We start from the raw sequence: 25271 nt of genomic DNA on the forward strand, positions 1-25271 counted from the left end.
AACATTTCTACAGTTTCACTGACTTTCCAGATTAGCAGAATATATTCAAGAAAAAGTAAAAAGTGAAATGAAAACTGAACATGACAAGTTACCGAAGGAAAATGAAGTAAAGGCAACAAGGGAAGTGAAGTATCAGTGGGGTTGAAAATCAAAGCCTAGACCTTTGTTTAGAAGAGATCAACTATGGCTTTCACAGATCAAGTTTATAAATTCAATACAATATAAATCCTTTTGAATGCAAAAGCCGAGTTGAAATTAAAAGGTCTATAAACTGTTCACTTTTGGCCTTAAATAGTACCAATTCTTCTGATCAAAGAAGGCCACAACAGTTACGATTGTATTACTTGATTTTATTTTACACTAGGTGGTGGGCACAAAGCAACCCCTGAATGAAGTTGACAATTAGCTTCACTCAGAACATTTTTAATAATGCACATTAAAAAAAAAAGTATTCTTACAAATTGTTCTGCAATCCAAATATACAATAGCCTGGAAAACAACATTTAAAAAACAAAAGCCAATGTAAAAAGACAGGTTAAAACAACTAGAACAGTACAGGTTTATATGGCTCAGATTTTACAGTTTTCTCACTGCATCGTCAATGTCAGAAATCTGTTCCTTCAGCTGGCTCCATTGCTCCGGATTTAAGGAAATACCTAAAACAAAGTTTTAAAAATCAAAAGTTGAAAATGTATTTAAGCTTTCTTGAGGATTTTTAAACTTCCAAATAAAATACTATTTTATCAAAATTGCCGTTTTGAATGGCACAATGATATAATGTTGAGAACAAGATATCCTGTTAATTATAGGTTCATCCTGATTGCCTGAGATGATGGATGTTATATCTAGTTTTACTTCCCACACTGCATCCCGCAAGACACATACTAAACTCAGTGAGAACTAACCATGACTGAAGATTAGCTCACAAAGCTTGCAAACTAGCCATTTCAGCGGCCAGGCCCAGGTTTGATGTGTGACACCCATTTCTACATTCAGTTGGCTCCAACATTGGCTCAAAATTCCCACGGGAGCTCAGTGAAGGGCTGTACGGAGTTCTTCCAGGAGCATTCGCTTCACTTTGGAAAATCCCTGGGATGCGGCTTCTTGGAAGGTACGTTCTAGAGACTGGATTCAGATCCCAGCCTCATGTCACTAACAACGTGACTTAAAACAATTACAAGGACCTCTGAGCCTAAGACTTCTTGCCATTAAAATGGTACGTCTATTACACCTCAAGGTGTTGTTGATTTGATTTACAAGCTTGGCATATCACTAGGCACATGTAAACTTTGGATGTTAGTTAATGGCTTGTCTGTCCTGTTTAAAGTATGAACAGAAAGAACTTTGCACTTTAACTTCCAACAGTCTAATACCTGACCCATACAAATGGAGAAATAAACTAGAATTGAAGAACTGATGGATTTCTCGGAAAACTGCTGGGAGGCCATAAGCGGAGAGGAAGGAGAATGTGTTGGGACAACACCTTAGGAAGGGCTTTCTAGCTCATCTTACTGGTCAGTAATCATTGCAAGAAGAAAAGAACTCACCCTAACCGGTTTGGCTCAGTGGATAGAGCGTTGGCCTGCGGACTCAAGGGTCCCAGGTTCGATTCCGGTCAAGGCATGTACCTTGGTTGTGGGCACATCCCCAGTAGGGAGTGTGCAGGAGGCAACTGATCGATGTTTCTCTCTCTCTCATCGATGTTTCTAACTCTCTACCCCTCTCCCTTCCTCTCTGTAAAAAATCAACAAAATATATTTAAAAAAAAAAAAAAGAACTCTGACATTGGTCACAATGGAACAGCTGGACTGACCAATCCCAAAAGTGGGCTGAACAAGAAAATGTAAAAGGATATGAAAACATAGACATTAAGTTTACTAAACCTAAAAACTACAGGAAGGAAATAAGTCATACCTTACAAGATGACATGCAGGCAGAAGAAAACAGGCATTTTTTCATGAGCTTGGCACACAAATGTTCTCTAGCGACTTGGTGAATTAATAAAATATGCTATGGCCTGGCTGGTGTGCTCAGTGGTCGAGCACCAGCCCATGCACTGAAGGCAGGGCTCGTGTGGTAGGCAATGAATCAATGTGCTCTCTCACATCAATGTCTCTCTCCCCCCCTCACTCTCTCTAAAGATCAGTGGAAAAAATAACTCGGGGGAGGTAACGAAATAAAGTATGCTTCTATGGTGCTGGATGAAGCACAAAGACAAAAACCCCACTAAAGGACTCCACTCTAAAGAATACCCCAAAGGAAACACTGTGAACCAGATTCCCATTCCTAATCTTCCAGCTTCCCAGACAGTGCCTACTCTACTTCAGAATTAACGTAAAAATAACTTTAAGTGATATTCAAGTAAATCAGCAGCCTTATAACTCCTGCGCAATCTAAGTGCATTCTCACGTCAAGGTATCTATCTACATAATCTCCTCTACTTTGAAAATGATTCCCTCTCCCATACAATCCACACGACTAGCCCTTCCTTTATCTAGTGTCAAATGACACTTCCTTAGGAGATTCCCAGAGCACTTCCCCTCTCACAATAATCTGCCCTTTTACTTCTCGTCCTTATCATTTTAATTATATGTATGTTTAACTGCATACATTTTTTAATATATATATATTTTTTATTTCAGAGAGGAAGGGAGAGGGAGAGAAAGATAGAAACATCAATGATGAGAGAGAATCACTGATTGGCTAAATCCTGCACACCCCCATTGAGGATCGAGCCCACAACCCAGGCACATGCCCTGACCAGGATCAAACAGAGACCTCCTGGTTCACAGGTCACTGCTCAACCACTGAGCCACGCTGGCTGGGCTCTGCCATAATTTAATCCGCATTAAAGTTAAGTGTTGCCCTGGCCAGGTAGCTCAGTTAGTTGGAGCATCGTCCCATACATCAAAAAAAAAGGTAAAAAGGTTGCAGGTTCGATACTCGGTCAGGGTATGTTCAGGAAGCAATGTTTCTCTCACATCGATTCCCTCCCTCCAATTTACAGAAACATATCCTCAGGTGAGGATTAAAAATAGTAAGTGTCATACCAAAAAGTCTACAGAAGATAGTGAATCAACCAAATGAGGATCTTCCTAGTGCACTGCCAACATTATTTCAATTTCAAACTAGGTCACTTAGTTTTTTATTTAGTCCCAATATTACAACCAAATTCTAGAAATTAAATCTCACCTTTTCTTCCTGGTTTCATTTCACCTTCTGGATCCATCCAATATTCTCTAATATCAATTAGGACTTTTCCTTTAAAGTCCCGTACGCTGACGTACCTCATTTTCCCGATCTGCCAGAGAAACAGAACATAAAAAAGCATTCATTTATAAGTCCGTATTCATATTCGCAACTTACTGCAAACTCACTATTCTTTTAATCACATAAATAACTACTATCAGTATCAAAACTATAATCCAAAGGAAATGTCACTATTAAAAAGAAATCTTTGTAAATGATGGAACTAAACAAGTACAACTCACATTTGTAATCATTTTACATTGAAAGAATCATTAGCAAAATAGTGCAACCGCTATGGAAAACAGTATGGAGGTTCCTCAAAAAATAGAACATATGATCCAGCAGCCCCACTTCTGGGTATGTATGTACCAGAAATAAAAGCAGCGTCTTGAAGAGGTATTATCTGTACACCCATATTCACAGCAACATTACTCACAATAACCTTTGGAACAGGGCAACCCAAATGTCCATCTTCTGATAAATGAATGAACAAAATGTGATGTATATACAAGCAATGGAACATTCCTCAGCTTAAAAACCAAGAAAGACGTTCACATGTTACAACATGGATGAGCCTGAGGCCATTATGCTAAGTGAAATAACAAGTCACCAAAAGATAACGATTGTAGGATTCCACTATAACATGCCTAGAACAGTCAGATTCCTCTCTGAAGTCAATACAAATATATATGTATTTTTAAACATAAGTATCTTAGGAGGCTATGGCACTGAACTAAACATTTCCATGTTGGTTTTACAATAAGCCTAAGAGCTTGTTGAATAGATAAAATTAAAATCTACTGAAATAATTTTGATTATTAGATAAGTCAAATAAAAGTTCAATGTGGGCTTGAGCAAATGGAAGAGACTTTAGGTGATAGGATTTGACCTTGAAAAATGATCAGCCATTAAATAAGTAGAAGGGAGAAAAAGTGACAAAGACATAGAAGGGAGAAAGCGGAAAGACACAATACTGATTTTCAAGGGCAGATTGACCACATTGACCTTTATTGCAGAGGACTTGAAAACACAGGAAGAAAATTCTGAAGCCTGTATAGGTTCATAGAGCAAGGACAAAAAAAAAGAAAGAAACAATCAGAAAAATACTACTGAGACTGGAAAAAATCGTACACCTATGGATGAGGACAGTGTGGGGGAGGTAAGGGCAGAGGGTGGAGTGGGAACCCAGTGGAGGGGAGCTATGGGAGGAAAAAAGGAGAAACAATTGTAATAATCTGAACAATAAAGATTTATTAAATTAAAAAAAAAAGAAAGAAAAAATACTACTACTACTACTGCTTGTCTTCTGCAAGATTCGTCTTCCTGAGATATCAGAAACCTGCAAAGAATTAAAACTTTAAACTCTCACTAGAAAAAGTGAACCTCTTTCTAAAAAACAGACAAGCAGTGATCACAAGTAATTGAAGAGGCAGAAAAACTGTCTCTTTGATTTGCAGTTTAGCCAGTGGCAGTGTTTCCGAGGCAGTGATGTGTGGGAAAGTGGAGATGCTGCCAGCTCACCTCCTGAAAGGCACCTGGAACGAGTGCGGAAAGGGGTTCCTTTAAGGCGGGCGGAGGGGGGGTGGCCTCAATACATTAAAAAAGGAAGTGTTTGTTTATAGACTAACCAGTACATTAGACATGTACTGTACATAAGAAAGGCTAAAAGAGGGATTCATTTGGGGTCTGGAACAAATTAACTCAATTTACATTCTTTCTAATGGGGAAAAATGATTCGGTTTTCAAACAAATTGGGTCTCGAACAGCCTTCCGGAATGAATTACATTAGAGAACCGAGGTTCCACTGTACTAATGTGCAGTTCTCAATCTCTTCCTTTGGATTTCTACAGCTTTTAAAGTCACATTGTTTTAAATACAGCAAAACTACAGACTTCTAGGTGTTAGCAATAATCTAGCACCACAGAGGGAGTGTTTGAGGTACTGCTCCAGGCATGCGGTCAATTTGGCTCAAATTAAACTTGTAAAAAAAAAAATTTTCAGGCATTCCGGAAAACCAAGATGGCGGCATAGGTGAAACACCTAACCTGCAGCCGGGCACAACAATTTCAAAGGCACAACTAGAGGTCAGAACGGACATCGTCCAGAACCACAGGAGAGCTGGCGGACTGAAATGCCCACAGCTGGGGGGAAGGAGAAGGCCACGGGGACAATCGGGGGAGCCGTAAAAGCCTGAGGTATGGAGAAACTGGCGGAGACACGAGCACGCGTGCCTGCGGGGAGGATGGAGCCGGAGAGGAAGGGGCGGCTGACGGCCTGGCCGGCGTTCACTGGCAGGAAGGAGATAAAGGCTCCGGAGTGCGCTAAGCGCCGGCTCCGACTGCACTGAGCGCCAGTTCCGGGCGAAACCCTGGGAAGCCAGGCGCAGGCTGGGGGAATGAATCTGGGCTGTGGGGCGCAGGCACAGAGGAGCGGGGGAAGGCAGAGCTCCAGAGGCGCGCACGGGAAGGGGCGCAAAGGACGGACTGTTGCCTGCGCCACTGAACTGCCCTAGCGGGAAGGAGACATAAGCTCAGGACCGTGCTGAACCCCAGTTCCGACTGCACTGAACCCCAGTTCCGGGCGAAACCCTGGGAAGCCAGGCGCACGCTGGGGGAATGGATTTGGGCTGTGGTGGCGGAGGCACAGAGAAGCGGCGGCTCCAGACATGCACACTGGAAGGTGCGCAGAGGACGGACTTTTGCCTGCGCCACTGGGTGGCCCTGCTGGGAAGGAGACAGGGACGCCAGACTGCGCTGAGACCCAGTTCCAACTACACTGAAACCCAGTTCCAGGCGAGAATCTGGGAGTCCAGATTCATTAGGGGAGGGACTGGACTGTTTGGCAGTGGGCGAAACTCCAGGGCGCGTTTCTCTCAGAGGTGTTTGCAAGGAATACAGAGGGACACAGACACAGGAGCCTCATAGGGCGGGGCTGACAGGAAGCCAAGGTTGTAGGCTCCACCCTGTAGCTCCGCCCCAGCCAAGCTGAGCAGAAGCTTTTTCCTGCTGAGTGCCTCAGGTAGTGGCTGACCCACACTACATTGGAGACCCAGAAACGAGGGCATCTAGTGGTTGGTGGGAGATGACACCAGATTTCAATCACTTGCATAAGGGAGGCATTCTAGAGGCAGACTCAGTGAGCGCCAAGGCATTGCTGCATCAAGAACCGGCCCACAAACATGTCTCCTGCACAGCAACTCTTCCTATATAGACAAAGAGGGTCCTCACGGCCAATTGGCCTGGAGGACAATCCCTCCCAGTGACACCAACAACAATCAAGACTTAACTGTACAAAGGAGGACCAAGATGGAGACATAGGGCGGCAGCCTGATCGATGCCTACCACAACAATATTGAGACTACGACGGGAGAGCAGAGCAGACACCAGCCAGAAAGACCGGGGGGCTGGCTGAGCAGATGCTCTACAACTAGAATAAAAGAGAGGGGTACGCAGGATGATGCTGATGCCGGTGACCCAAAGTCCACACTTTAAGAACTATGGCTCAGGCGACACAATGGTGGCCTGGAAAGTGCTCGGCGCAGTTCCCCCGGCGGTCTCCGGCTGAGGGGACGGCTCCACTCGCTGCCGAGCACGGACAGACGAGCCCCTGGGAGACATGGGGAGGGAGACTCCGTGCTTGCTGACCTCCGAGTCCTTCAAGAATCTCAATGCCCCGAAGTGGCCAGGTGCACACGCTCAGCGACTGGCCACCGTTGCAGACCCAAGGGCCGACGCAGCGACACCGGACCAGCCCACCGCCGGGCACCGGGCACACCAGAGCCTTGCCGAGCCCGCCGCCCAACGAGTTCTGCGGCAGCCGCCCTGGAGCTCTGAGAAAATGACCGAAGGAATTGCTGAGAGGGAATTGACCAACAGGAATTGGGATCAAGAAGACGAAACCCCGCTGAGACCCGAGTCCAGGCGAGCCTGCGAGCCTCTGGGCTCAGATGTGGTCACACGCCTCTGGGTCTAGGTGAGGCCTCACGCCCCTGGGTTTGGGTGAGGCCACGCGCCCCAGGGTCCAGGTGAAGCTGGATTCCGGGTTCGGGTGAGGCCATGTGCCCCTGGGTCCGGGCGAATCTGAACCCTGGGTCCGGGTGAGGCCGTGGGCCCCTGGATCCGGGTAAGGCTGGGTCCCGAGTACGGGTGAGGCCGTGAGCCCCTGGATCCGGGTGAGACCACGCGACCAGGGGTCTGAGAGAGGTAACGCGCCCCTGGGTCCGGGTGGCTTCGTGCACCTAGGTCCAGGTGAGGCCACGTGCCCCTGGGGCTGAGAGAGGCCACGCACCCCTAGGTCCGGGCGAGACCATGTGTCCCTGGATCCGGGTGGGGCCTCGTGCACCTAGGCCCGGGTGGGGCCGCGTGCCCCTGGGTCTGGGGGAGGCCAGGCGTCCCTGGGTCCGGGTGAGACCGTGTGTCCCTGGATCCGGGTGAGGCCTCGTGCGCCTAGGCCCGGGTGAGGCCACGTGCCCCTGGGTCTGGGGGAGGCCAGGCGTCACTGGGTCCGGGTGAGACCGTGTGTCCCTGGATCCGGGTGAGGCCTTGTGCACCTAGGCCCGGGTGAGCCCAAGTGGCCCTGGGTCTGGGAGAGGCCAAGCGTCCCTGGATCCGGGTGAGACCATGTGTCCCTGGATCCGGGTGAGGCCTCGTGCACCTAGGCCCGGGTGAGCCCAAGTGGCCCTGGGTCTGGGAGAGGCCAAGCGTCCCTGGGTCCGGGTGAGACCATGTATCCCAGGATTCGGGTGAGGCCTCGTGCACCTAGGCCCGGGTGAGCCCAAGTGGCCCTGGGTCTGGGAGAGGCCAAGCGTCCCTGGGTCCGGGTGAGACCATGTGTCCCTGGATCCGGGTGAGGCCTCGTGCACCTAGGCCCGGGTGAGCCCAAGTGGCCCTGGGTCTGGGAGAGGCCAAGCATCCCTGGGTCCGGGTGAGACCATGTGTCCCTGGATCTGGGTGAGGCCTCGTGCACCTAGGCCCGGGTGAGCCCAAGTGGCCCTGGGTCTGGGAGAGGCCAAGCGTCCCTGGGTCCGGGTGAGACCATGTGTCCCTGGATCCGGGTGAGGCCTCGTACACCTAGGCCCGGGTGAGCCCAAGTGGCCCTGGGTCTGGGAGAGGCCAAGCGTCCCTGGGTCCGGGTGCGACCATGTGTCCCTGGATCCGGATGAGGCCTCGTGCACCTAGGCCCGGGTGAGGCCACGTGCCCCTGGGTCTGGGAGAGGCTAAGCGTCCCTGGGTCCGGGTGAGACCATGCGTCCCTGGATCCGGATGAGGCCTCGTGCACCTAGGCCCGGGTGAGCCCAAGTGGCCCTGGGTCTGGGAGAGGCCAAGCGTCCCTGGGTCCGGGAGAGACCATGTGTCCCTGGAACCAGGTGAGGCCTTGTGCAACTAAGCCCAGGTGAGGCCACGTGCCCCTGGGTCTGGGAGAGGCCAAGCGTCCCTGGGTACGGGTGAAGCCAGATCCTGGGTCCGGGTGAGGCCGTGCGCCCCTGGATCCATCCGGGTGAGGCTGGGTCCCAGGCCCGGGTGAGACCACGCGCCCCTTGGGTATGGGTGTGGCCACGTGCCCCTTAGTCCGGGTGACGCCGTGCCCCTGGGTTCGGCCGAGACCAAACCAGAGGGAGTCGGACCTCCATTACCACCATTTGTCCACCATCCAGAGCTGAGGGGTCAGTGCTGACATGTACACATAAGGAACTACTGGACATTGAAATTGGGTCTCAAAAGAACTGTTGGTCCAGGGGGAAGCTCGCTACAGATTGATTCATTTGCCTGTCAGCATAACTATTATTGCTCGTCTCACATTCAGTTCTTATTAGTATATATCTAGTGACATATGATCTCGCTCATCTAGGGGAAATGATGAACAACATAGACTGAGGAACAAGAACAGAACCAGAAGCAAGGAGGCATCGATCGGACTATCGGGCCTCAGAGGGAGGATAGGGGAGGGTAGGGGGAGGGTGGGGGGAGGGTGGGGGGAGGGGGAGAGTTCAACCAAAGGACCTGTATGCATGCATATAAGCCTATCCAACGGTTAAGTTCAACAGGGGATTGGGGCATGCGTGGGGAGAGGGGTGGGATGGGAATGGGGGGATGAGGACAAATATGTGACACCTCAATCAATAAAGAAATTAAAAAAAAAAAAAAAAAAAAATTTTCAGCATCATATAAATTACTTTCATTTCTACTAACTTGTTCTTGTATCTCAGTGAATATCCTTAGTCAAGAGCACTCTAATAAAAGCTTGTGCCTATCAGATGAAGGCGCTTTGATGGTTCTTCAGATCCAGCCGGATACTAAGTCCTCTGGACCCAAGCCCAGCTTTACCTGGAACATGTTGTCATCCCTGCTGCTGCTGCTCTGCTTAGAAGACGACAGGGCTCTGGAAGTCTCACCCGTCTTCTGCTTCTTTACAGGCTTTTCTGAAGCAACTTGCTTTTTCCTCTTTAACTTGAAAGAGAAATATGAATATGGTTAAAATTTGCACACTTAAAACACTTCTCAGGTTTATGGACAAAAAAGGGGGGTAATATACAAGTTCAGTGACCAACAGGAACCTCGCAGGGGGATCTGACCATAAACTCCTAACTGGGCAGGCCTGTAACATTTTAGTAAAAGGTTTCTCTTTGCATTAAGCCCTGCCCATCGTCTCTGAGCACCTAGGTTCACACACCTTTGAAATGCCTAGTTCCGGAAGCTTCATCACCCTCGGGAGAACACAGGGTCTTGTTAACCACCCTGTAGTCCAATCCCAACCTCGCCTTCCATGCATCTTCCTTGTTTCCTTCATCATCCCAAATGCACAAGAGAAACTGCAAAACTGTCCTTCTCCAGGGCACTAGGTCTTGTTCCCAACAATGTCATCAGTTTGGCTTAATTAACTCATAAAAATTCCCTACAAGGTTAGACATTTCTTACATGGACAGGTTCAAAAGATTCCAATGCTTTTTAAGACTTAAAGATTCAAAAGTCTACATTTACTTATGAAGTAAAAAATATAAACATAGCCAAGACCCACCTGACAATGAAACTTGGAAACTAACCTAACACTGGTATATGATAGTATTTGCCATCAGTTCTGAGGAGCCCAGAAATACTTCAGGCATTAGAGTGGTGTTCAGCAGAAAAAGTTACTTTGTAGATCAGAACCCCACATGAGGTTTCTCTGGGAGCGACAACAAAAGATGAGGGGCCTATGCTTTTGAATAAACTTTGGAAACCACAGTCTACTAAAGCTACAAAGGGGACGTGCTAACTAGCAAGAACACAACCAACTTATTCCATTGCTAGGATATGATTATCTATTTATGCTCTGCCTATTCCAAGAGACACTTACACGGGCTTAGGGAATCTGAGTAGGCAAAGCTAAGAAACCTATTTTGTACTGTGCACAGTCACTTAAAAATGTCCTCATCACAAAAAAAAAAATAACTAAAGATAGACAGCAATGTATTAGACTAGCATTCAAAAGCAAAACAATATTTTAAAAGCAGCATCATTGCAAAAGCTTTTTATATAACCTCACTCTCAAAATGAGCTAACAGCCCATGAAAACCAGTCGAGTTCCCAACCCAAACAGTAGAGGGCAGTCATGTTCCTTAGTGGAAAGCCTAAGCTAGTATGGGGTGGGCAAAAGTAGGCTTACAGTTGTAATATCAATGAATGCAACAAATAATAGCACAATAAACAGTTTCATGTATTCACAACTGGAAACCTACTTTTGTCCACCCCTGTATATTAATTTACTACTTTAGATGAAGCTAGACATAATATAATGTAGACAAAAAGAAACGGATGCATTTAACCTATGTCCTTAGGATTAATAGTACTATTTGGGATGAACAGCAAAAATTAACTCTGCTCAATAAACAAAAGCAATTATTCTTTACATCAGGGTCTGTCTAGATAGTCCCTGTGGACTGGTACATGCCTGACACACAAAAGCTCAATAAAAATATGTTGAATGAACATATTCAAATGCTATGCTGGTGTCATAGAGTTCCCACCACAATATATATAGATTCTCTGAAGCCTGGTTTCACGCTTCCAGATGATACCATGCTCTGTATTTCCCTATGAAGACCCATCTCCCCCAAATCCCCCCTTAAGCTCTCTCTTAACTAACACTGCCAACTAGGCTCAGAGACACCACTGCGGGAGCTTCCAGGAGGCAAAGGACAGGCTGCGGGAAGGCAGCCCTGAGGCAGGGCGAGGCCTCAGCGAAGGAGAAGAATGCACCGTGGACAGTGCAGCTGCCCTCTGATGCAGAAAAAGCCTCCTCTGCCTAAACAGGCGATTTCAGGGCAGCTTTGCTGGTTGCCAAAAGGAGGGAACCAGAGTCCCTAACATTCTAAATTAAAATGTACCAAGCCTACACTCTAAGTAATACTTGTGGGCTGGATAAACACCAATGACTGAGACAGTGGTCAAAACTGACATAGGCATTCAAGGAGTTCAGATAATTTGGATCAATTACTTCATACAACAGCTACAGATTAAGCCAATTTCTAAATAATGGCAAATAGTGACTTTGGGCCAATTCTAATGCTATTCCCTCTAGGGTCTATGGCAGTGGTTCTGCAGGGTTAGGGTTCCTCAACAGAAGCTAGTCTGAGGCTGGCTGGAGTCTGGATTAGGGGCGAGGGACGTGCATGGAGCAGCACCCTAGGCATCTGAGTGACGTGACGATCCAGGGCCTTCCACTTTCAGAAACATCCATCCTGGCTCTCCTTTTAAGACACACCGTGCTGTCCCTCAGAACGGGATCTGGGCAATACTGCTGAAGTGAGTACTGCAGAAATGACCTGGCGCAGCAATAGTCACCTTTTTGTCAACTTCACTGTCCGAATCGCTGCCAGAAGAGCTTGAAGAAACAAGTTCCTTTGACTTAGGCATTCTGAAAGAAAAACGTATTATGTAAGTAATTTATAAATTGCTCTATTACATTCATTTTAACTCTCCCCCAACCAAAAATTTAACAAGTTTCATGGTTCATGCTACCATTTTGTGGTACTGGAGGTGTTGTACTGAGCGCAATGCTAGAAGTTATATTCTAATCTATGCTCTTCCAAGCTGAAAATAACATGCAAAGTGTCATACACATCTCACACTCTTACACCCCTTTCTCAAAGCCAATGTGTATTTTTATACTTCATTTTAGCAGGATTAGATGTTTATGAGTAGGGTTCATTGCAAGAAGCAGCTGACAGCAACCAGGTAAAGCCAGGGAGAATAAGGCCTCTCAGTAAGGCTTTCCACTTGTCATTGATGAGACCGACATAAAATTATTCACCACAGGAAATAACCACAACATCCACACAACACGGGGAATACCTGCACTATACAGATGTTGATATACAATTAACTTGCCATTACAATACTACTAAAGGCCCAGTGCACGAAATTCGTGCACTCGGGGTTCGCTCAGCCCGGCCTGCAGCCTCTCCCCACACGGGAGCCCTCAGGGGATGTCCAACTGGCATGAGGGCAGGAGAGCACCCCCTCCCCCCCACACACACCGCACCACCACCGCACGGCTGGCAAGCACAGCTTCTAGCTAAGCGGCGCTCCCCCTGTGGGAGCGCACTGACCACCAGGGGGCAGCTCCTGTGTGGAGCGTCTGCCCCCTGGTGGTCAGTGCATGTCATAGCGACCGGTCGTTCCAGTCATTGGGTCCTAAATAATATAGATTGATTTTTCATATTTTGTATATGTTCTTTTCTTTGGCTTTTTAACCATGCCATCAAATAACAAGGACTAATTCAGAGTTCACAGAGTGATACATAATTCACAATTCGTTACATTTTAACACTGATTTTCTACTCCGGAATGGACTAAAATTTGAAGAATCTGCTTGTGGCAGAGGCAAAACCTGTCCTCAAATTCCCACGGAGACCCTATCTCCCCAGGTCCCCCATACGAAAGGGCACACAGCCCAGGGCCCTCCTTTCCAGCAGATGTTTCCTGGGCGCCTGAGCAGCAGGCAGAGAGCCCTGTGCACCTGCATTTGCAGAGGTTTGTCTGAAGCCCAGATCCCACATTTCAAGGAATTCCAAGACACGCGGAACCTACTTTCAAGGCACTTATGCCAGGTGGTAAAAAGCTATCTTCAGCTCTCTCCATCTCCCCTCTCAAGAGACTGAGTCATAGTTTTTCTATGCCCTAATGGGCCCAATATACACCACACACAGTCTACGTGTCTAAAGAACAAAAAGACTTCATTTCCTCCTTTAAAAAGTCATAGATAACGTAGCACTCCAGACTGCACTTGCATTAGCAGTGGCCTTGACTGTGTTCCACAAGAGGAGGTCAAGGTAAAGGCCACCCCCCCCCCGCCCCCAATCCTGGACATTAAATTCCAAAGCTCCAAGCGTGCCCAGGCGGGGGGGGGGGGGGGGGGGGGGGGGCGAGGGACCTGCATAACCAGCCTCACACATCATTCCTGCTCCTGCTCCATTTTGCAGCCCTGTCTCCACATCTCCACATCGATCCCGTCCTGCGTGCTGGCTGCCAACGATGCCAAGCCCCAGTTCAAACCCCCATCAAACAGGGCCTGGGTTTCCCTTGGAAACGCCCGCCATCTGCTGAAAGCTGCCGGGGGCCTGGGCTCGGTTCAGAGAAACGCACCCTCCTTTCCACCCGAAGAAGCCCGCGGACAAGAGGACAAGGCGATGGCGCCTAAAGCCAGCCTCTGGGAACCGACGGCAAAAACCTTTCTGTTTCCCTCCTGGGCCTTTGTTGTTCCAAAAAAAACGGCAGGCTCGTACATCAGGCAAAGGACACGAACCTCGCTAAACGTTACACAAAACCCAGCTGAAAACAAACAAAAAACCACGCGAAACCGCTGGTGCTGGCCGGCGGGGAGGCCTGGGGACGACGAGGGGGAAGCCGACCAGCCAGGACTGCGGGCGCAGGAGCTCGGGGCAGCCGCGGGGGTCACCCCCAGGACGGGGACGCGGTCGCGGGGGGCCGGACGCCGGGGCTGCGGGGGAGGGGGCCGGGCCGGCGGAGGGGCGGGGGAGGCGGCGAGTGCGGCGGCGGCCGAGCGGGAAGAGGAGGGCCTTGCACCCAGCGCCATTTTCTCCGCCCGGAGCTCTCGCCACCCCCGGACGCGGCCGGCCGCTCCCCCACCCCGACCTCGGCCCCCCGCCCCGCCCCGCCCTCCTCCGACGGGGTCCGCGCGCCCCCGCCCCTGGAGCGCCCCCCACCCGGGAGGCAGGGGCTGGGGCGGGGGCCCCGGGGAGGCCCGCGGAGGAGCGGCCCCGCACGCGCCCCCGCCCGGCCCGAGCCGCCGCCGCCGCCGCATTGTCCGGGGGCGCCCGGCCCCCCGCCCGCGGCTCCGCGTGCCCGGCCGCGTCCGAGACCCCGGGCCGCCGCGCCCGCCGAGCCTGGGCCGTTCCCGGGGGGGCAGCTCCCGGCGCCGAGGGGGCTGCGGCACCAGGGGCGCGGGGTCCTGGACGGAGGAGGGGTCGGGCCCGGAGGAGGGGTCCGCGGAGGCCGAGGGGGGAAGGGGCAGGTCAGGAGCGCCGCCATTTCCCGCACGGCCACCCCCGAGGGGAGCGGAGGCCGCGGGCGGCTCGCGGCCCGGGCGGGAGGTGGGGGGGCGCGGGGCCGGGGGGCCGGGGGCGCGGGGTGGGGGCGGCCCCGCGAACTCACGCTGCGCTCCTGCCGCCGACCAGCCGCTGCTCGCTCGCTCCTCGCTGCTGACAGAGAACCGGACGTGACGGAAGCCGGAGGCCTGGCCCCGCCCCCGAGCACGTGACGGGGCGTGGCCTCGCCGGAGAAACCCGCACCCAGACCCTTTCCAGGGCCTTAAAGGAGCCGCCCCTGGCCCTAAACAGACGAATAACACCTGGTCCCAAACAGACGAATAAAACGAATAACACCTGAAAGAGAAGCGCCGAGATGGGAGAGACACTGTGGAGTGGGAGAAGGGGACTTGGAGCTCAGCATGGCCGCACTGACAGGCCAGGAGTCGTCAGTCCCAGGGGAGTAGAGAGTTGGCACAGAGAAAGAGGGGGAGAGCCGTGGAAGCCGGATGGCAAAGTGCCTTCAATGAAGTCCGAAGAGCTTGGACTTGATTCCATGCGAAAAAGAAGGCAGTGAGCCCTAGCCGGTTTGGCTCAGTGGGTAGAGCGTCAGCCTGCAAACCGAAGTGTCCCGGGTTCCATTCCAGCCAAGGGCACCTGCCCAGGTTGTGGGCTCCATCCCCAGTGTGGGGCGTGCAGGAGGCAGCTGACCAATGATTCTCTCTCATCATTGATGTTTCTATCTCTCTCTCCTTCCCCCTTCCTCTCTGAAATCAATAAAAATAAAAAAAATTTTTTTTTAAAGAAGAAGAAGAAGGATGCGTTGTGAAAAGCTCTTGAGCCAGGGCAGTGAAAGGTTCTCGGGATGTCTGGGGTGATACGAAGATGGGGTTGAAGGAAGAAGAAGGAAGAGCTGGAAGTGGGAACAACGTAGAGGAGGATGCTCTAACAGCCAGTGTGAGACGTGATCAGTTCCTAGACCATCAGAGGGACTGTCGTTTGGACTCGGCCCCAGCGGACATGTCTGGTCCCACAGAGGGAGCACGAGGAGTAATAAGGAAAGATCCGTTCTAAACTTAAACCCCCTGGTGCAAGCAACTCTGCTTGGAGACCCACTCGCCTGCACTGAATGCGGAGCGGAGAGAGCCAGCCTTCCTTCTTTGCCGCTGATTATGGCACAGCTGTGGAATGGTGCTCACCAAAAACAAACTCCTAGGCCTGGATGTGCAGCCGGAGAGGAGGCCCTGCCCAGGAGAGAGAGGAGGCCATTGTAGGAAACAGGCCTCTGTGGTCCATCTCCAGCAGAGGCAACTTTTTTAAAAAATATATCTTATTGATTTTTTACAGAGAGGAAGGGAGAGGGATAGAGAGTTAGAAACATCGATGAGAGAGAAACATCGATCAGCTGCCTCCTGCACACCCGCTACTGGGGATGTGCCCACAACCAAGGTACATGCCCTTGACCGGAATCGAACCTGGGACCCTTCAGTCTGCAGGCCGATGCTCTATCCTAGTGGTTCTCAACCTTTCTAATGCCGCGACCCTTTAATACAGTTCCTCATGTTGTGGTGACCCCCATCCATAAAATTATTTTCGTTGCTACTTCATAACTGTAATTTTGCTACTGTTAATAAATTGTAATGTAAATATCTGTGTTTTCCGGTGGTCTTAGGCGACCCTGCTAGTGGTTCTCAAACTGTGGGTCATGACCCACAGGCTGAGAACCGCTTCTGTAGAGTCTAAGACCATCGGATAGAGTCTTGTTTCTAATTCATCGATGTTTCTAACTCTCAGTGGATAGAGTCTATCCACTGAGCCAAACCGTGAGCGTAGTCAACTTTTCATGGAAACAGTTACTGAACTTCCCGGGGCAAACAGTGTAGGGGGGGAGGGAAGAGGATATAAGAACAAAGAACTATGGACGTGAGCCAGCATCATGGTGGAAACCCCCAGGTGCCTGCCTCAACTAGACCGGGGGAAGTGGAGGCAACTAGGACAGGCCTCAGCCCAGTGTTTTTTAATGGCCCAATGGGAGACAGTAAGACCTAGGCTACCTGTGAGGAAACAGGTGACCCCATAGTGCTCAGCCAGTGAGGAACGGGAGGGGGGACTGGTAAAAAGGCGGTGGTTGCTACTCCCGTGTGCCGTACTGGTGCCATGGGACAGACACCGCTCTCGGGAACGCATTAAAAGCCTCCTTGTCCCCGTACTCGGTCTCCGCGTCCCTGATCTGCATTCGGACAGATGAGGTTTCTCCCAGCGCGGACCCCGGCAGAGCAGCGTTTGGTAACACAGCGCTCCGTGGTGACCATCGGCCCGGCTCGCTCACTCCCCGAGGAGGAGCTCTGAGGATGCCTCCTCAGGGCCGCCATCGCAGAGAACAGACACAGTGCAGGACCCCAAAATATGAAGAAGGACTGCAAGTGGAGGGAGGAGAAGGGACTGCAGCAAAGTCAAAGCGGAATGCTATCGAAGCGCCGAATTACAGGCCTAAGATGCCATGGAAAGTTCGGGTGCAGGGAATGGGGTGGAAAAGGGGGGAACGATGGCATCTCCCTTTATGGAACAATCAGATCCTTGGTTCCGTCCACCTGACCCTCAGGGGAAGGGCACTGTACCTTGTCTGGAGCATTTAGAGGAGGGATGGTATGTGTGAAGGGGTTCAGTGGCAAATAGAATACAGGAGACTGAGTCAAAATCTGAGCACTAACGGGAAAGCATTCCTCCCCAGACCCTTTCCCCTTCTAGCACTATTTGACTCTTAAAAGATTAAATGCAGACAAAAACACAAATTAATTTCTTTTTAAAAAAAATTGTTAAGTCACCAAAACTGGTTTGGCTCAGAGGATAGAGCGTCGGCCTGCGGACTGAAAGGTCCCAGGTTCGATTCCGGTCAAGGGCATGTACCTTGGTTGCGGGCACATCCCCAGTGGGGGGTGTACAGGAGGCAGCTGATCGATATTTCTAACTCTCTATCCCTCTCCCTCTCTATAAAAAAATCAATAAAATATATTTTAAAAATTGTCAAGTCTAAATCATAATGAAATGAAGGTAGCCAAGCCCGACCGGTGTGGCTCAGTGGTTGAGCCTTTGACCTATGAACCAGGAGGTCACGGTTCCATTCCTGGTCAGGGCACAAGCCCGGATTGTGGGCTCCATCCCCAGTGTGGGGCATGCAGGAGGCAGCCTATCAATCAATGATTCTCATCTTTGATGTTCCTCTCTGAAATCAATAAAAAAATTTTCTTTAAAGTAGCCAAGAATATATAGACGGACACAGCTGCTGCTCCCCTCCACCCTGGCACACACCCACCTAAGGAAACAGTAGGAGAAGTCGTTTTCCTCCGCCTTCGCTGGGCCTCGGAACTACTGGTAAATGACATCACACCGAAACGCATACAGATTTACTTAATACGTTTCCTGTGACCCAGGGGCCCGCATAAGGAAATGAAGACCAGAGAAGTGGCAAAACCTAAATGCTTTCATACGACATCAAACTAGAGGTATCTGTGAAAAAAGTGCCTCAGTTATGTAGGGAGACTGAAGGCGGATAAGAATTATGTGAACAAGATCCATTTGGGTGGAATTCTCTCAGTCCCAGCTTCCTGTCTGGATGATAGGAATGCTAATTTCCTTCCTGTATAGGAAAGGCATCTTCCATACCTCAGGTCTTATCTCCTGGTTTTAGAGAGGAAAGGGGAGGGTCAGGATGTCCTTCTCATACCGGCTGCTTGGTGTGTGTTTCTAAGTGCCTTTCGCTCAAAAATAATTTTTATGTCAATTTTGAGGCATATTATGGGGCGACATATTCTGGTCTCCGTCAAAGCCACGCTCATCACTCGAGGTAAACTACGCACACTTGGATAAGGAGTCCCGGGCCTGGCACCCTCCTCCCGTGAACAAAGGTGTCTTTCAGCCGCAGTGTCGCCCGAAGGAACTGGGCGGGGCCTGCGGTCGGTGGGGTTTCGATGCTCTGGGCCTCCGGGGTGCACTGCTCAGGAAGTAGGAATTTTTAGAAGCAGGGAGAGACGGTGTTTTGCATGTGAAGGCAGCTGGCTCCGTTTTCTTGGGTGGTGAAACTATTCACAAGCCCATGATCATAAGTGATTTTTCTTTCTTTTTTTTTTTTTCAGTAGCTGGAATTCAAAAAATAAGAATAAATTTTTACATTTGAATGAAAGAGGAAGGAAAAGTTTTATTCGAAGCAGAAGAGGGCCACCGTTGCTTTTAAATGATGGGAGGGAACGCACGTTCACGTCCCTTCACACAGCAGGTGCTGCTCACAGGACTCCGGCCGCCCAGTGTTCGGCTCCCGTGTGAGATGCTTCAGTGTATGAATTAATTATAGATCCGCTCTCTGTCCCAGCCGGCACCAGCTGGACAGCCCGGCTCTCCTTACCGCGTGCACTTGAAATGAAATGCATTTCTAGTACAGAAATGTGGGAACCCCTTTCACGTCCCACGTGATTCAGGGTTCCGGTTCAGGGTTCGGGTTCTAGAGAAGGCCGAACACAAATGAAAAGAGACTAGAAAAGATTTAATTTGGGAAATGGGGGCCAGGTGGGAATCCAACTCCAGTGGGAGGACTACTACTCACTCTGGCTTTTCCATCCCTTTTATTAAGATTAAAATGATAGGATACACCCATATGCCCTGGGCAGGAAACTCCAATAAAACCAATCAGTGAATTTGGGACCAACAGGTAGGGGCTGCTTCAACTACCAATATCTAGCAATTAGCTCTGACCCTTTAACCCAGGCGTCCTCAAACTACGGCCCGCGGGCCACATGCGGGTGTTTTTGCCGTTTTGTTTTTTTACTTCAAAATAAGATATGTGCAGTGTGCATAGGAATTTGTTCATAGTTTTTTTTAAACTATAGTCCAGCCCTCCAACGGTCTGAGGGACAGTGAACTGGCCCCCTGTTTAAAAAGTTTGAGGACCCCTGCTTTAGAGCAATTAAGGTTGACCAGCCCTCCGAATTCCCAGTCCACAGCTCTCTATTATTAAAACAATGATCGGCTTCCGGCACAGAAAGGCAAAAATACACGCACACGCGCAAGCACACCTAATAGGAGGGAGGTGTCATTCACGAGCGTTTGTACTGGATGAGGTGGGGAACTGCTCCTTTTACGGGAAATTTCTAGAGGGAATCTTTGGATGTAAATGACTACCTACCTGCCGCCAGGCCTTGCTCTGGAAGAAATGGATGATTCCTCGAAGAAGCTTTAGTGACTAAATGAACTGCATTTGGAATATCTGCAGGTAGACCAGAAAGGGAGGTGGTTTGGGGAACAGGGAGAAGAGAAAACGGCGCAGTCCCTGGGAAAGACCAAAGCCTGAGGACTAGCCCGCTTGTGAGAAAGTCCCGGAGTCTGGGCGAGGTTGAGGGGGCTTTGAAGTAGTTCCCTGCGATGCTACTACACAGCGAACACCCTCCATTACTCATTTCTCCCGAAACGTCAAAGAAAGACGTATTCAAGCAGCAGGATAGTATTTTGGAATGTGACCCAACGCGGCCCCTGTCCCCAGCACCTCTGCCTTCTCGCCCTGACCCTTCCCCCGCTCCCCACCTTCTCAGCCACAGCATTCCACAAGGAGAAGAGGTTATAGCAGAGCCAGGGGGTCAGATTCCTGGCTTTGGGCTTTTAACGTCTCAGGATTTAAAAGAATCTGTCATTAGCCAGATCCTGTTCTTTCTGCCCCGATCCCCCCACCCTCCAGGTACTCTCCAGACCAGGGGAAGGGGGAGTCAGAGAGAGAGAGAGAGAGAGGACGTGAACCTTCCCTTTAGGGTCTTGGAGACCTCGCTCTGCTCCCTGTCCCCAGACCGGCCTGGCCGAAGATCCCCAAGGAGACCGGGGGTCTGAGAACAAAGCAAAGCTGCACCTTGCTTTCCAGGTGGGCAGGCCCCACAGGGTGTGGGTAGAGGTGTCAGCCGCACATCGAGGATGGGGGCGCCTACAGCAGCTTTGCTGAGTCCCGGGGCTCCTCGCACAGATGTGGCCCTGGCCACCAGCAGAGGGGGAGGCCTGGCAGTCGGGGAGGCCACCTCACCAGCCATGATCTGAACAGAGTGGACAGAACACGCACACCTCAACAATGCCCGTGTGCAGAAGGACGCAGGACAAGAACCAAACAAGATGAACGCTGAAGCGCAGACCAGCCTGGGCAAAGAGGCTGGATCCCGCCACCCTCCCCTTGATGCTCTGGCACCATATAAGCCCACCCGACGCCCGCCCAGAACTTAGATGGGGAGAAAGACGGAAGCGGGGAGAGCATAACCTGAAATTGGCTAAGGTGGCGTTTCTGCCGCTAGATGCACGGGCGATCATGAAACGCAATCGCAGAAAATCAAGACGGCCACCTTCCCCCTGAACCTCCGTTTGTAGCACCAGAGCCCGCCCTGTGAGGGACAAAGAGGAGGGAACAAGAAATAAGGGGAAAGGAGCCGTGCCATGTGCCAGGGGTGGGGTGGGCACGGAGGGAGGTCGGTAACCCCCGGCTTAGCATCCAGGCTACAACAGGGAAGCAGGCCCCCGCTCGGATGAACTAGAAGGTAGCTCCTCCGGAAAGTTTGGGGAACTTAGGCGGAAGGCCGGAGCCGCCGCCATCCCCGGGGCCGTGGAAGGAGCGTGGGCTCTGGGTGTCCAGGTGTCTTGGGGACGCCTAGGGTGGGGCCGTTTGGATCATACGTGCAGAAGGGGAGACAAGCGAAAGGGAGTTGGGAAGGGAGGGGACACATGTAAGGGGGGGCGGGTACACCCTCCTCCTAAGAGGAGACCAGGAAGCATCTAGCTTCACAGGGTCTGAGTTACAACCCTCGGACACAGTGAATGAGAAAAGGCTAAGGGAAACGCGTCTTGTTTCACAGGCTTTGAAGAAGATGGTAAGAGTAGTTTTCTTTCTCCTTTCCTACCCTCCAGTCTGGAGAGTTAGGCCTAGAGACAGAGAGGGGAGGGACCAGCAAGACATTTTCCTCGTGTTACATAAGCCTGACTGAAAAGGGACATAACACAGGTCAGAAAGTCACCAGCGATCAAGAGGAAAGAGCGAAATTCCTCTGTCAGCCGCTGTGGGTGGCGCTGGTCATCTGGGGACCAAAGCAGACAAATGGATACTAATGGGAGGAGAGGAGATACTAAAAGGGCAGGCGAGGCGCTCCCCGCTAAAATGTTCTTCCACCAGACAAGCTACTATAGGCCCTGTATTTGTCTGCTGAAATCAACCTTCACAGCACAACATTAAAAAGTTAATGACTCGTAATTCCAAACGTGTAATGCTCCTTCTCACTCAAGTAATTACAAACGAACATGAATTATATGTAAGGTCATATGCAGCGAGGAACAGGAATATATTTAAGAAAGCTATTTAAACACAAACTGCTAAGCATTTTTTTTCCTAGGGTGACTTTGTTGAACTTGGTAGTAGAGCTATTCTTAGATCCAACTTTCCTCAGATGTGCTATCTCACCTTTTATAGAAGAATGCATCTTATAATGGCAAAAGTCTATATTCCATCTTCACTAGGTGAATAGCATAACTCATCATCATACTATTTATACCTGACTTATTTAATGTTCTATAAAATAGTATAATTAGTTTCTAGTAAATATGCCATAATTTACATCCAAATGAGGGTTTTCCCCTTCAGAAGTCATCTTCTTCAAAGGTGTGAGATGATTGCAGTGACTCTGACATTGGTCAAAGTTAACTTTTAGAACTCTCTTCTGAGAACGGTTGTCAGAGCTTGAGGCATGGTCTTCGTATGTCCCTAGTGACAGGAAACCTTTAGCTTTTGAGGTCAATTTCTATTTGTAAAGAGCAAAAGAAATTCTCAAATCCTTGATGAGTAATATGAGTAATTAAGACATTCATAAAATAATACCTTCATATGGATCACTAATTGGCCCTGGTGACAATTATTTTATTTTATTTATTTCTTTAAATATATTTTATTGATTTTTTTACAGAGAGGAAGGGAGAGGGATAGAGAGTTAGAAACATCGATGAGAGAGAAACATTGATCAGCGGCCTCCTGCACACCTCCTACTGGGGATGTGCCCACAACCAAGGTACATGCCCTTGACCGGAATTGAACCTGGGACCCTTGAGTCCGCAGGCCGACGCTCTATCCACTGAGCCAAACCGGTTACGGCCCTGGTGACAATTATTTTAAAATGGTGAGTATAAATGTGGTATCACCGTTTGAACAAGTACACAGCATCCAAAGGAGACTACCATAGAGAACAGCCCTTCAGCGGTCGTACTGCTTAGGCAAACTTTTCTGGCGTATTCAGCATTTAACATGCATCTTAGGTTGCTGGGCCTGTGATCGCAAATGAAACCAGTATAAAAATTCAACCCAAAGAGTCTCCTCTCTATCCGGGGCCTAAGACCAGGGTCTGCCTGGCTGGCTGACCATCACACCCCGAGGGAGAGTGTCCAGTAGCAAGCATGAGCTGCATCAGCCAACAGATTAGGAAAAGTGACTAAACAGATACTCTATGACTGTCATGGTCTCTGCTGAAACAAGTTCTCAACCCCCCAACAGCCTGCAAAGCCACTTAACCAGAGACCACAGCGCTGAGCGATGCTGTGTTGGCAACCCAATCTGGCAATACCTCAGAATACTGGATTCAGGAGAGCTTTGGAGGGAGGATACTGGACTCTGGACCAACCCAGAAACCAGCAGCTCAGCTCTGGGTCAAGATGCCCTGCCAACTTTATCTCATTCAGATCCGTGGTCTTTTCACATCGCTGTATCTTTAGTAAATGCATGTTGTTCGAAAGCAACCCGCTTATTACTTTCCGTTTCAAAAATTTAACTGTGATTAACGGACCAAGACAGGTGTAGAGACTCTGGTATTTCTGTTTCTTAAAAAGTCTGCTTTTTAGTAACATCTTATGTGGACATTCTTGTCCCTCAGTGACTTCTGCTAGATCATCAGGCCTAGATGGCAGAAATCAAATAGATTGGTTCTTTCACAGTAGCACCTAGCTTACTGTGGACTTTATGTCCCCAAATACGACAATGCTGAATTTGGAAAGTCATGTGGAATGGCATCTACGTTAGACTGAGACATAGAACTAAATAAGGAAAACATGGACCTAAACTCAGAGGGACATAGCAGTGAATAAGCCAAACCATCATCTCTATTTTAATTATTTTTTATGAAAAACATGGATGAATAATTTTCCTCACCCTTTGCAAAAGACATTTTTTTAATTATTTAAAAATTGTTAGTCAATGATTTCTCCCCAGATTTTTTTTCAATTTATTCTCTAAAAAAACTTTGTTAGGGAAATAAATACATAAAATAAAAAAACTTTGTTAGATTTTAAGCAAATTCTTCAACAATTCTCCTTACTCCTACCCTGCTGGTTTTCTTTTCTGCTTGTCCTTGAGTTTAGCTGTCGCTCAAAATATGCCTTTAAAAAAAGTTCTAGGGACACCTTACCCCATTAGATTCTGCTAAAATATATTCTCAGTTTATTAATTTCTTTGATCTAAATATTTAGATTTTTTTAATCAACAAATGACAAATACTGGCAAGGATGTGGAGAAAAGGGAACCCTAGTACATTGCTGTTGGGAATGCAGACTGGTGCAGCCACTATGGAAAATAGTATGGAGTTTCCTCAAAAAATTAAAATATGGAACTGCCATTTGATCCAATGACCCCACCTCTAGGAATACATCCTAAGAAACCCGAAACACCAATCAGAAAGAATGTATGCACCCCTCTGTTCATAGCAGCTCAATTTACAATAGCTAAGATCTGGAAACTTTCCAAGAAAAGAAGGAAATCTTACCCTTTGAGACAGCATGGAGGGACCTGGAGAGTAACATGCTAAGTGAAATAAGTCAGAGAAAGACAAGTATCACATGATCTCACTCATGTGGCATCTAATTAACAAAATAAACTGATAAACAGAGTGGATCCAGAGACATGGGAGCATGGAACAGAGTGCGGAATATCGGAGGGAAGGCGAGGGAGGGTGGGTGGGTGAGAAATAATCAACCAAAGACCTTGTATGCATATATGCAGAACCCATGGACACAGACAATGGGGTAGTGAAGGTCTGGGGCTGGAGGGGATCAATGGGGGAAAAAGGGGACATATGTAATACTTTCAACAATAAATATTTTTTAAAATAAACATCTAGATTTTTAAATATCTTCTATGAGTTTGAACAGTTCAAGACAGTTTTCTAATAAAACTGGTCCATTTATACAAAGTCACATGTCTTAGGTTATTGAGAGAAACATCAGTGTGGAAGAGATACATCAATCAGTTACCTCCCATACACTCTGCAACTGGGGATCGAACCCACAACCTAGGTACGTGCCCTGAAAGGGAACTGAACCGTGACCTTTCCGTGCACTGGGTGACGCTCCAACCAACTGGGCCACACCAGCCAGGGGTTGATGCAACGTCTAATAACTGTTTAGTATTCTGACCCAAAGCTTACCTATAAAGCTAAATTAGGAGCCCTAA

The 25271-nt window shown here is 49.1% G+C and overlaps 1 protein-coding gene across 2 annotated transcripts; it reads right to left on the reverse strand.

Annotated features, from left to right (window-relative positions):
• Window positions 1-329: 329 nt before the first annotated feature.
• On the reverse strand, window positions 330-14983 carry SUB1 (SUB1 regulator of transcription). 2 transcript variants are annotated; one of them, XM_008154809.3, is made up of 5 exons: window positions 14901-14983; window positions 12069-12141; window positions 9573-9695; window positions 3193-3301; window positions 330-656 (listed from the first exon to the last, which is right to left on the reverse strand). In XM_008154809.3, the coding sequence occupies exons 2-5, from the start codon at window positions 12138-12140 to the stop codon at window positions 577-579; spliced, it is 384 nt and encodes a 127-aa protein (XP_008153031.1). In that variant the 5' UTR covers window position 12141; window positions 14901-14983; the 3' UTR covers window positions 330-576. The 2 variants fall into 2 exon arrangements, with proteins under 2 accessions (XP_008153031.1, XP_054571314.1); XM_054715339.1 differs by lacking the exon at window positions 14901-14983 and adding an exon at window positions 13872-13886.
• Between the last annotated feature and the right edge of the window lie 10288 nt (window positions 14984-25271).

This window comes from Eptesicus fuscus, chromosome 4 (genome assembly GCF_027574615.1).
Source record: "Eptesicus fuscus isolate TK198812 chromosome 4, DD_ASM_mEF_20220401, whole genome shotgun sequence".
In the NCBI taxonomy this organism is placed as follows: Eukaryota; Metazoa; Chordata; class Mammalia; order Chiroptera; family Vespertilionidae; genus Eptesicus; species Eptesicus fuscus.